Source organism: Oncorhynchus gorbuscha, linkage group LG04, assembly GCF_021184085.1.
Source record: "Oncorhynchus gorbuscha isolate QuinsamMale2020 ecotype Even-year linkage group LG04, OgorEven_v1.0, whole genome shotgun sequence".
In the NCBI taxonomy this organism is placed as follows: Eukaryota; Metazoa; Chordata; class Actinopteri; order Salmoniformes; family Salmonidae; genus Oncorhynchus; species Oncorhynchus gorbuscha.
In genome coordinates this window covers 57,343,225-57,355,370 of record NC_060176.1, presented here as the reverse complement: position 1 = coordinate 57,355,370, position 12,146 = coordinate 57,343,225, and the positions used below count along the sequence as shown (strand labels likewise).

General features: G+C 40.5%; 1 protein-coding gene across 2 annotated transcripts in view; it reads right to left on the bottom strand.

The window, feature by feature from the left end:
- Nucleotides 1–5,279: 5,279 nt before the first annotated feature.
- The window catches only part of LOC124034347 (dedicator of cytokinesis protein 5-like), a 51,070-nt gene continuing 44,203 nt past the window's right edge, over nt 5,280–12,146 (bottom strand). The window contains exons 40-51 of one of the 2 annotated variants that reach the window (XM_046347431.1): nt 9,889–10,030; nt 9,574–9,655; nt 9,411–9,495; nt 9,114–9,200; nt 8,749–8,925; nt 7,506–7,589; nt 7,268–7,405; nt 6,872–7,047; nt 6,430–6,580; nt 6,153–6,303; nt 5,821–5,939; nt 5,280–5,724 (exon numbers count right to left, since the gene is read on the bottom strand). In XM_046347431.1, the coding sequence (XP_046203387.1) occupies nt 5,620–5,724; nt 5,821–5,939; nt 6,153–6,303; nt 6,430–6,580; nt 6,872–7,047; nt 7,268–7,405; nt 7,506–7,589; nt 8,749–8,925; nt 9,114–9,200; nt 9,411–9,495; nt 9,574–9,655; nt 9,889–10,030 (1,497 nt within the window). In that variant the 3' untranslated portion in view covers nt 5,280–5,619. Of the gene's footprint in view, nt 5,725–5,820; nt 5,940–6,152; nt 6,307–6,429; nt 7,048–7,267; nt 7,406–7,505; nt 7,590–8,748; nt 8,926–9,113; nt 9,201–9,410; nt 9,496–9,573; nt 9,656–9,888; nt 10,031–12,146 lie in introns of both variants that reach the window. The other variant, XM_046347430.1, reaches the window with a different exon arrangement.

The window sequence follows — 12,146 nt, the reverse complement described above, 5'->3', positions numbered from 1 at the left end:
TATTAAGGGAAATATGCAGGGGTGGAAAGCATACTGAAATATCCTACTCCAGTAGAAGTACTGTTACTTTAAATACATTTTACTCAAGTAGATTTAAAATTACTGGTGTAAAAAAAACTACTCAAGTAAAGGTAAAAAAAGTAGCAAAAAAGTACTCAGAGTGAAAGTAATTGAGTTACTATTTTATATAAAAACCTTAATAATTAGCTACCTTCGCTAAGGTTACTTGAAAGTTGTTACACATGATCTTTGCCATGCATTAAATTGAAAAGGAAGAGAGGAAATTAATGTACAGAAGGAATTTATGAGTTGCTACAAGGTAAAATATGAAGGATTTGTAAAAAATAATATACTATTAACATTTGAAAATACATTAAACATTCTAAGCAATTAAAATGTATTGATAAATACAAAACCAATACAAAATAAAGTACATAAACAATGAAGTTGCCAGACTTCAATATACTCCATAAATAAACATGTCTAATCCTTCACCTATTCAATCCCTCATTCACCCCTCTGATACTTGTTACTTGTCCAGAGGACCGGCCGACATTCACTGACTCACCCACACACTCTTTCCCTCACTCACTCACTCAACTCAACTCAACTCAACTCAACTCAACTCAACTCAACTCAACTCAACTCAACTCAACTCAACTCAACTCAACTCAACTCAACTCAACTCAACTCAACTCAACTCACTCAACTCACTCACTCACTCACTCACTCACTCACTCACTCACTCACTCACTCACTCACTCACTCACTCACTCACTCACTCACTCACTCACTCACTCACTCACTCACTCATCAGGGGTGGAAGAGTACTGAAATATCCTATTCAAGTAGAAGTACTGTTACTTTAATGAAATTTTACTCAAGTAGAAGTAAAATTACGTACTTTGAAAACAAGAGTAGTTATAATTAGTTACTTTACACCTCTTAAAATATGTGAAAACCATCTGTCCTATTTCGGCAACACTGACAATAAATACCCCACCGCTACATTCCCTCTAGCACCATCTAGTGAAGTCTAATACGGAGATACACAGGGGCATTTATTATCAGACAGCTGCACTCAAGTCTACTTATGTCTGTCAGTGGCATGTGGTCAGGAATGTTGTTTATGTCCAAGAAGATATGGGTAAATGTTGACGGTAAAAACCAAGCCCAGCTAAACTCGTCCATGGATGAGCACACATCACAGGGCAGCCTGGAAACATCCCTACAGTAGTCTGTGGCCATGTGACGAATGGACTGCAGGGAGAGTGATATCCTGTCCCCCAGTATCTGACAGGAAGGAACAGGCCATTAGCAAACTAGATTAACATGACCAGTAGCTAAATATCACACAGGCCCTACTGCAATAAACGACACTAAACTACGCAATAAACCTCTCTCCCCAGCCCAGCCCACACTACTGTACAGAAACAAACTGCTTTCACGTATGGGGAACATTATTGTGTTTTACTTAAGTCCACTTCAACATAATGCTACGTAAAAAAATTAATGTTCTTCTCAATATAGAACATACAAATAAAGCATGAATATAACTGAAACAGAATCATATGTATAACATGCATAACCAATGGTATCACAATGAAATTACTGACAGACATAAATTCTCTCACTATTTATGGAAAGAAAATGAGGCTTTGTGTGACAGAATGAAAACTATCTCACTGTCAAACAATCTCAGCAGCCTCATTATCATCGCAATTATCACAATTATTGATCAAAGAAGCTATAATGATGTCCCGTCTAGTGCCTATTATGTTCTTGATAAGAGATATAAGGGATGATAAAGGCAATAGATGAGTAAAGGATAATGATTCTAAGAACTTCTGCTGGCAGGTTAGAGGCTGAGAGTTTAGCCTTCTGTAACAATACTTCATTTCAACGGAACATTTTACCTCATCAGCATACATATTATAACAAACAAAAGTCACCAAACAAATAACATTTATTAAATTATTTATTTCTGTTATGGTCGGCTTTACAAGTTTTATTGGTCAAAAATGTATATTACATCTCTTCATGCTAGTACATAGCTATACATCTCTTTACCAAATATCTGTTCTGATCATTGTTCGAAAAACTCATACAAAAAGGTTAGTTCCCTTCGAAAATAAAAGACTCATTCTTGCACTATATAAATCAAACCTGTAATTTCTGAAATACATCACATGCATGGATGAGCAATTCAGCAGACAACGGGAGCACTGCATAAAAAAATAAGACTGAATTTAAAAAAAGTATAGAATGTATATATTTGGACCTGGTAATGGTTTTCACCACCTACATCCGACTAGTGGAGGAATATGCTGCTCCAGTGTGGCATTCAGGGCTAACCAAGGGACACCATTGAGAGGGACCAGAGAAGAGCAGTACAGATCATCATGGGCAGACTACACCTCCTACTCCGATACATGCACCAATCGGGACCTACCATCACTCTACACACGCAAGGAGTCTCTCAAGATCCTTCGCAATCCGATCCGTACCACCATATGCTCTAAACGACCATCTGTTAGTGTACAACTGACCCACTCCACAACTTAACTGATCCACTGCAGGACTGAGTGTTTCCGTTGCAGCGCCATCCCAGCCATTGTTCGCCTGCTTAACAGTTGTTGGTGAACATTATTTGTACATTTCTCATTGGCTACATCTCTTTTTTATTGTGTTTTAGTAAGTATTGACAATTCTTATTTTCAAATGTAAGTTGTACTCACAATTCAGCATGTTGCTGCCATTTGTACAATGTTCTGTTGAAAAAACTGTACAAAAAAAACATTCTCTCTCTACCATAAATGAGAATTTGCTTCAACGAAATAGATTAAGCTGATTTGTATAGAAAGAAAGTTTTTCTTAAAAATAAAAATATACAATAAAATCAAATTTACATGAATTCAATCCAGTGCATGTCTCTAAAAAATGTGATATCATTGAGGTACTTGCATATCTTAGTGTGCTTACATCACAGAATTATGTAAGATTCCTACCTATATGTACATACTGTATCTACCTCAACTACCTCATACCCCTGGTACCCTGTGTATATAGTCAAATTATCGTTATTCATTGTGTATTTATTCCTTGTGCTATTATTTTTCTATTATTTCTCTTTTTTCCTCTCTGCATTGTTGGGAAGGCCCCGTAAGTAAGCATTTCCCTGTTGTTTACAAAGCATGTGACAAATTACATTTGATTTGATTTAATGCATAGCTACACAGTATTATGAGTCAGTCAAGGTTATTCAATTTGACTTTATCTTAGACAAATACTACTGATTCAATGATTTGGGGAAAATGCCATTTTGATTACAATCTCAGTTCCTTCAAAAAGGACTACTATGCATGTACTATGTGCTATGACCATGACGGGGCAAAGAGAACCAAAACGTCAAGGGGTGGCATTTACTGTCATTTTAGGTCAGTGCTGATGCAACCATAGATGTAAACTATATAATCAACAACAACAGAATCCAAGCCTATGCGTGCTGAAACCAGTTGTGAATCACATACCACACATTCCCTGCCTTTGATCAGTAATAGTGATTCTAATTAAAAGGTTTTCACCTAGCTATATCACATAATAAAACATTAAAATGCAGTCATTGCCTGTGCTTTTTTGTGAAGAATGCACCCAAATTTATGAACAGTTCAGTGTGATTCTAACACATAATGACAAAAGATAAAATTGAAGCTTTGGTCATTCCCTTACCTAGCAGTGATATAAAATATATACAACACCATTTCAAAGTCCCTTGGGAAATGTGTTACGGTCACCGTTATTACTACTTTTTCAGCAATACAGTTGAAGTCAGAAGTTTACATACACCTTGGCCAAATGCATTTAAAATGCATTTAAACTTTTCACAATTCCTGACATTTAATCCTAGTAAAAATTCCCTGTCTTAGGTCACTTTGTTATAAGAATGTGAAATGTCAGAATAATAATAGAGAAAATGATTTATTTCAGCTTTTATTTCTTTCATCACATTCCCAGTGGGTCAGAAGTTCACATATACTCAATTAGTATTTGGTAGCATTTCCTTTAAATTGTTTAACATGGGTCAAACGTTTCGGGTAGCCTTCCACAAGCTTCCCACAATACGTTGGGTGAATTTTGGCCCATTCCTCCTGACAGAGCTGGTGTAACTGAGTCAGGTTTGTAGGCCTCCTTGCTCGCACCTGCTTTTTCAGTTCTGCCCACAAATGTTATTGGGATTGAGGTCAGGGTTTTGTGATGGCCACTCAATACCTTGACTTTGATGTCCTTAAGCTATTTTGCCACAACTTTGGAAGTATGCTTGGGGTCATTGTCCATTTGGAAGACCCATTTGCGACCAACCTTTAACTTCCTGACTTAAGATGTCTTGAGATGTTGCTTCAATATAGCCACATCATTTTCCTACCACATGATGCAGTCTATTTTCTGAAGTGTACCAGTCTCTTCTGCAGCAAAGCACCCCCACAACATGATGCTGCCACCCCCGTGCTTCACGGTTGGGATGGTGTTCTTTGGCTTGCAAGCCTCCCCCTTTTCCCTCCAAACATAACGATGGTCATTATGGCCAAACAGTTCTATTTTTGTTTCATCAGACCAGAGGACATTTCTCCAAAAAGTATGATCTTTGTCCCCATGTGCAGTTGCAAACCGTAATCTGGCTTTTTTATGCCGGTTTTGGAGCAGTGGCTTCTTCCTTGCTGAGCGGCATTTCAGGTTATGTCGATATAGGACTCGTTTTACTGTGGATATATATACTTTTGTACCTGTTTCCTCCAGCATCTTCACAAGGTCCTTTGCTGTTGTTCTATGATTGATTTGCACTTTTCGCACCAAAGTACGTTCATCTCTAGGAGACAGAACATGTCTCCTTCCTGAGCGATATGACGGCTGCATGGTCCCATGGTGTTTATACTTGCGTACCATTGTGTGTACAGATGAACGTGGTACCTTCAGGCGGTTGGAAATTGTTCCCATGGATGAACCAGACTTGTGGAGGTTTATAATTCTTTTCTGAGGTCTTGGCAGATTTCTTTTGATTTTTCCATGATGTCAAGCAAAGAGGCACAGTTTGAAGGTAGGCCTTGAAATACATTCACAGGTAGACCTCCAATTGATTCAAATGATGTCAATTAGCCTATCATAATAGATGCCAATTAGCCATGGCATAATTTTCTGGAATTTTCCAAGCTGTTTAAAGGCACAGTCAACGAAGTGCATGTAATCTTCTGACCCACTGGAATTGTGATACAGTGAATTATAAGTGAAATAATCTGTCTGTAAACAATTTTTGGAAAAATGACTTGTGCAGTGCACAAAGTAGATGTCCTAACCGACTTGCCAAAACTATAGTTTATTAACAAGAAATTTGGGGAGAGTTTTAATGACTTAACTGTATGCTTGTTTCTTAGATATTCACAGGGCACATACACCACAAGAACCAGTTGGTTGGTTCTCACTTGTTGTAAGAATCAGCAATATCAATTGTTGACATGTAATTCTGAAGTACATAACAGGTACTGGTCCTGTAATAGTCATGTAACAATAAAGTGCTACAGTACCACAAAATAAACCAAGCCATCCCAGGCAGCAGGTGGAGGATCCTCACTGAGGACTGTGCTCGTAGGAGCCGGGGAACATAGACTTCCTAGTCTTAGGAGGAGGTGGAGGGGGCTTGCTTTCAATTTTCTGAGGCAGAGGAGGAAGGAACTATGGAGAGACCAGGGTAAAAAATAAACGTTTAAAATAATCTGTTTCACAACGCGCATTTTACAAAAAATATAGATGTTTTCAGTTTCGCGGTACCTCAGAGGAGTTTTGGGGGAGGTCAAACATCTCGTGGGGATGTTTCTTTGGTGGCATGGGTGGGGGTGTCCCAGGAGTGTCAGTGATGGCATCATTATCTTCAAGGAGAGATGAATAACCTGCATAGAGAGAGAGTGACAAAACACACATATTTTAGGCTGCATGACAGCTAAAACTGTGTGTGGACGAGGCATGGATCCAATACAGGGTTGATCTCTATGCCTGTGCAGTTGACTTTTTCTGTGTTTAGGGTGAACCGGTATGTATCTCTAAAAGGTTGTTTGGGATAGGCTGCTTTGAAGGTATCCTTCGTGCGTAGTTAAGCTACGTACTGGAGCTGCGAGGAGTGTGAGGAGAGGCTGGCAGGGGGCTGAGAGGGTTGCTAAGGCTGAGCTGAGAAGAGGCTCCCTGGAACAGAGACAGGGTCAGGCGACGGTCCCCAAACTGTAGGCTTTTGGGTCTCTGCTGCTTCTCTGGAAGGGTCTGCTAAGGAATAGAGTACAAAGATACAGCCCTCCTTGAAATCAATCAAGTACATGGGTAATTACTTACATTCTCAAATTACACCTTTGTTGCCTTTTTTTATGAGCCCAAACCCGTTTAAGTTACCTCATATATGTCTGGCTGTCTCTCCACCAAAACCTGTGACTTGCTCACACTCCATTCTTTTCTGTTCTTTCGGCCAATCCGGTTGTCATCTTCCGAGCGGGACAACATCGAGGCCCGGCGATCATTGGCGGTGGCACGGGACAACAGTGAACTGATGATGGATATCAGGACAGATAGAGAAAGAGAGAGTGAGAGAAATGGGGGGGTTGGGGGTGTACAGTTAGAGGGATTCATTGGCATGTGCAAGACATCAGACAATGTCACACTGTGAGATGTGGAAAAGCACAGACAAATACTCCTTACAAACATAGCAACACAAATTGACCACCAGAGCAGCACAAAGAGAGAAACACAGCTAGGGAGAAGGGAGGGAGGAGGGGGAATGTCTCCTGGGAGGAGGAGGGAGAAGGAAGGAGGAAAGAGGAGGAGGTGAAGGACTGACTCCTGGGAGGAGGAGCGCCGTGAGGGTCCATCAGAGGAGGCGGAGCCGCTGGAGAGGCCTGAGGAGGTGGTGGAGATGATGGAGACGGTGGACATGCGGCGCAGGGTGGAGGACAGGATGTAGGGAATCACTACTGAGCCCACGCGACTCTTCTTCTTCTCAGTCAGCGAGCAGGGCTGGGACACACAAATGGGATTAAACATCATCAGGAAACTTGGCAGGGGATGAGTGGATTGACAGGCAAAACACTAGCAGCAATGGAGTGCCGAAAGAAAGATTTATATAATGTACACTCTGCTTTGAATGAGGGGAGTTTAATAGGGAGGCAGTCAGAGGAGCCAATAGCTAAAGTTGCCACCCTCTAACATTAAATTGAGTTTGCTGCTGGCAACAGACCAGGGTTATGACGCCGTAATGCTTCTCCACTCTCTCCCGCAGGTCAGAGAAACAGGTGAGCAGGCGATTGTGTAAGGGCTTCAGCTGCTCCGTGGATTTCTCCCCGTGGATCCGGATCCCATCAGCCAGGAGAGGGATCTGAGGGGAGAGGAGGAGGGAGGAGCCTCTGTTCTTACGGCATGTACTGCATGTCTAAGGTCAGGTTCAATAACAAGGGGAGAATGAGGATATACTGTACCTGGAGGGCAATAAGATGTTTGAGGACCTCAATGCTCTCAAGGTCCTCTGGGTGTTCATGTATGTAGGTGTCAGTGAAGAACGCCTTCAGAGAAAGAAAGGGGGTGGAATAAACATTTTTATTACTGGGACATATGGTCATATGGTCACAATAAATAATAGCTAACATAACAAAGCTGCCGCTTTCAAGGAAGCTTTTAAGAAATCCCGCTATACCCTCCAATGAACCATCAAACAGGCAAAGCATCAATACAGGACTAAGAACGAATCATACTACACCGGCTCTGATGCTCGTCGGAGGTAGCAGGGCTTGGAAACTATTACAGACTACAAAGGGAAGCTCAGTCGAGAGCTGCCCAGTGACACGAGCCTACCAGACGAGCTAAACTACTTATATGTTCGCTTCGAGGCAAATAACACTGAAACATGCATGAGAGCACCAGCTGTTCCCGGAAGGTCTGTGTGATCACGCTCTCGGCAGCCGATGTAAGACCTTTAAACAGGTCAACATTCACAAGGACGCAGGGCCAGATGGATTAGCAGGTCGTGTACTGCGAGCACGCGCTGACCAACTGGCATGTGTCTTCACTGACATTTTCAACCTGTCACTGACCGAGTCTGTAATACCAACATGTTTTAAGCAGCCCACCATAGTCCCTGTGCCTAATAACACTAAGGTAACTAGGGCCACCCTAGTCATAGACTGTTCTCTCTGCTACCGCACGGCAAGCGCCAAGTCTAGGTCCAAGAGGCTTCTAAACAGTTTATACCCCCAAGCAATAAGACTCCTGAACATCTAATCAAATGGCTACCCAGACTATTTGCATAGCCCCCCCCCTTTTACACTGCTGCTACTCTCTGTGGTTATCATCTATGCATAGTCACTGTAAGAATTCTACCTACATGTACATATTACCTCAATTACCTTCACTAACCGGTGTTCCCGCACATTGACTCTGTACTGGTACCCCCCCCTGTATATACTCTTGCTATTGTTATTTTACTGCTGCTCTTTAATTACTTTTTACTTTTATTTTTTTAATATATTTTTTTATATGCTTTGTTGGTTAGGGGCTCGTAAGTTAGCATTTCACTCTAAGGACCACACCTGCTGTATTCAGCGCATGTGACTAAATCCATTTTATTTGATTTGAAAATAAGAACCAGGTGACAAATCTTCACTTAAATGTGAAATAAAATTGGAAAGGATTTAACCCCCTGCAAAATAATAGTGGAAGTCAAACCTTCTCATAGTTGGTGTAGCCACCCATGACGGCAGGGTCAACAATGCCATTGAGCATCATGGAGAGTGGGTGGACTGACGTGGAGCTGTCACAGGCCTGTTGCTGCACCAGGTTACTGAGCTTCTCATTGGCCATCTCCATGGTTTCCACAGCATTCTGCAGGGGGCTGATCTCCTCCTGACCAATAGAAAAGCAAGGAGAGGTGAGGAGACATTGAAGTGTAGAAGACCAAATTGGTTGAGTGGGAACTATTTGCTGTGGGTGGTAGCAGAGTACTCAACTGTGTTTAGATTAAACATAGAGCACATGAACACCAGTAAGTTTGTCTTACTGTGCTTGTCATCATCATTACTGAGAGAACTTACAACAGAGATGGACTTCACTTCAAACCATTTTAGAATCCCTGGGAAGTAATAGGACGTGATGTAAGTTGTCCTCTCGATCCACATGGTCTGTAACATGAGGCAGAAAATATGCAGGAATGGTTAGCACAGATATTTTGAGCAACAAACTCTTGTGTTAAACTGCTAAGTAAAAGGGCTAAATTCCTGAGTTTCTTAGCGATGTTCAAAGACAAGAGCGTTAGTATAAATGGAGGTATCTGGCTTTGTTGGGACTTTGCAGCATGGTGTGTCTGTCAGAGCTGTGTGAAAGGTACTCACTGCAAATTCATTGTCTGGGTTCTTTGCACCTTTCCTGAAGGGTCTGGAATACTGGAACTGGTCCACTTCATTGGTTCTGTAGTAGCTAGGAGAGGAAGAGGGACCAACAATGTAATGCATATGTAAGACAAATTAATCATACCACAAACTGTTGTGTCCTTACTTTAGAATCTGCTCAGGGACCCCCTTGTCTTTGAACTGAGTGGGCACAGTAAGGACTGGCTTGACTGTAAAACACTGGATGTCTGTGAAGAGCAGCTAAGGATAGGACTGTATATTATTCAAAAACTAAAACGAATCCCTAGTGCTATAGGTAAACAGAGACTGGGGTACCAGTGGATTACAGGTTCAAAACTGTGTCCTTGAGAAAGGTAAAAATGAACAATGTCCTGATTAGAAGCATTAACACCTATTAACATTTAAATAGCATTAAATAGCTGGGAGAACGAGGGCATGCTGCAAGAGGGCTAAAGGATACGCTGTCCTTGGGAGTTACAGATGTTGTCCCCAGGGGGCGCTGTGCTGGTCATCCTGGCGGCGTTTGGGAACTGAGACAGCAGCTTCAGACTGAAGTACCCCAGCCACTCGTACTCCTTACCACGGTAGATGAACACCTTGTTCTGTATGAGCAAATCCATTCAAATATGAGTATTCATTACCCCTTGACTTAATCCACATTTTGTTGTGTTACAGACTGAACTCAAAATGGGTTACATTTATTTTTACACACAATAATGACAGAGTGAAAACATGTTTTAGACATTTTTGCCAATTTATTGAAAATGTAATACAGAAAATACAAACTGACATAAGTATTCACAACCCTGAGTCAATACTTTGTAGAAGCATCTTTGGCGGCGGATACAGCTGTGAGTCTTTTGGGGTAAGAGCTTTGATTATTGATCATTGCTAGACAACCATTTTCAAGTCTTGCCATAGATTTTCAATCCACAACTGTAACTAGGCCACTTAGGTTATTGTCCTGCTGAAATGTGAATTCATCTCCCAGTGTCTGTTGGAAAGCAGACTGAACCAGATTTCCCTCTAGGATTTTGCCTGTACTTAGCTCTATTCCATTAACTTTTATCTTTAAAAACTCCCTAGTCCTTGCCAATGACAAGCATCCCCATAACATGATGCAGCCACCACCATACTTGACAATATGAACAGTGTTACTCAGTGATATGCTGTGGATTTGCCCCAAACATAACACTTTGTCTTCAGTTTTGCAGTTTTAATTTGGTGCCTTATTGAAAACAGGATGCCTGTTTTGGAATATTTGTATTCTGTACAGGCTTCCTTCTTTCACTTCTTTCATTTACGTTAACTACAATGTTGTCGATCCATCCTCAGTTCTCATATCACCACCATTAAACTCTGTAACTGTTTCAACGGTGAAATCCCTGAGCAGTTTCCTTCCTCTTAGTTAGGAAGAAAAACTGTATCTTTGTAGTGACTGTGTGTATTGAAGCACCATCCAAAGCCAAATTATTAACTTAATTATGCTCAAAGGGATATTCAGCGTCTTTTTTTTAAATACACCTACAATCAGTGCCCTTCTTTGTGAGGCATCTGAAAATCTCCCTGGTTTTTGTGCTTGAATCTGTGCTTGAAATTCACTATTCGATTGATGGACCTTATATATAATTGTATGTGTGGGGTACAGTGAGTCATAAAAAATAAATATTAACCACTATTATTGAGTCCATGATTTCTTAAGCACAGTTTTACCCCTGAATTTATTTTGGCCTGCCATAACAAAGGGGTTGAATACTTACTGACTCAAGACATTTCAGCATTACATTTTTTTATAATTTCAAAAAAATGTCTACAAACAAAATTGCACTTTGATATGATGGGGTATTATTGTGTGGAGATCAGTGACACAAATATTCAGGCTGTAACAAAATGTGGAAAAATTATAAGGGTGTGAATACTTTCTGAAGGCAGTGTATATGGTAGCCAATCAAGTATGAATTATATGATTTATATGATTTAATGTGGCACAATCATTTCGCTACACTCGCATTAACATCTGTTAACCACGTGTATGTGACCAATAAAATTGTATTTTATTAATTATGTTGTTATTGAACTATATGCTACAGAAGATGTCCAATCTTAAATTAAACATGAACTGTGGTATACAGGAATGTGCCACTGCAGTGTAGAAATATTGATGTTATGCCAAATCAAAGCAGTTCTGTCCTTGATTTTTAAAATTTAACCCTTATTTAACTAGGCACGTCAGTTAAGAAGACATTCTGACAAGAACCTGACAAGATTATGGAAGGTATTCAATCCATAGAATCACCTACTGCTTTATGGAACGGCTAACTAGTATAGCCTGCATTATACATCGTGAAACATTTTTTTCAACAATTGACTATCTGTAACGACTCTCGTGGGTTGAAGAAGGAGACCAAGGTACAGCTTGGTAGGCATTCATGATTTTTAATCAACTAAACACCGCAACAAAATAAAAAAAGTAGAAAAAAACTAAAGAGCACAGTTCTGTCAGGCAACTAAACAGCTAAACAGAAAATAACTCCCCACAAAACCCAAACGGAAAATACCAACTTATATATGATCCCCAATCAGAAACAACGATAGACAGCTGCATCTGATTGGGAACCACACAAGGCAAAAACAACAAAGAAATAGAAAACATAGAATGCCCACCTTAATCACACCCTGACCTAACCAAAAACAGAGAAATAAAAGGCTCTCTAAGGT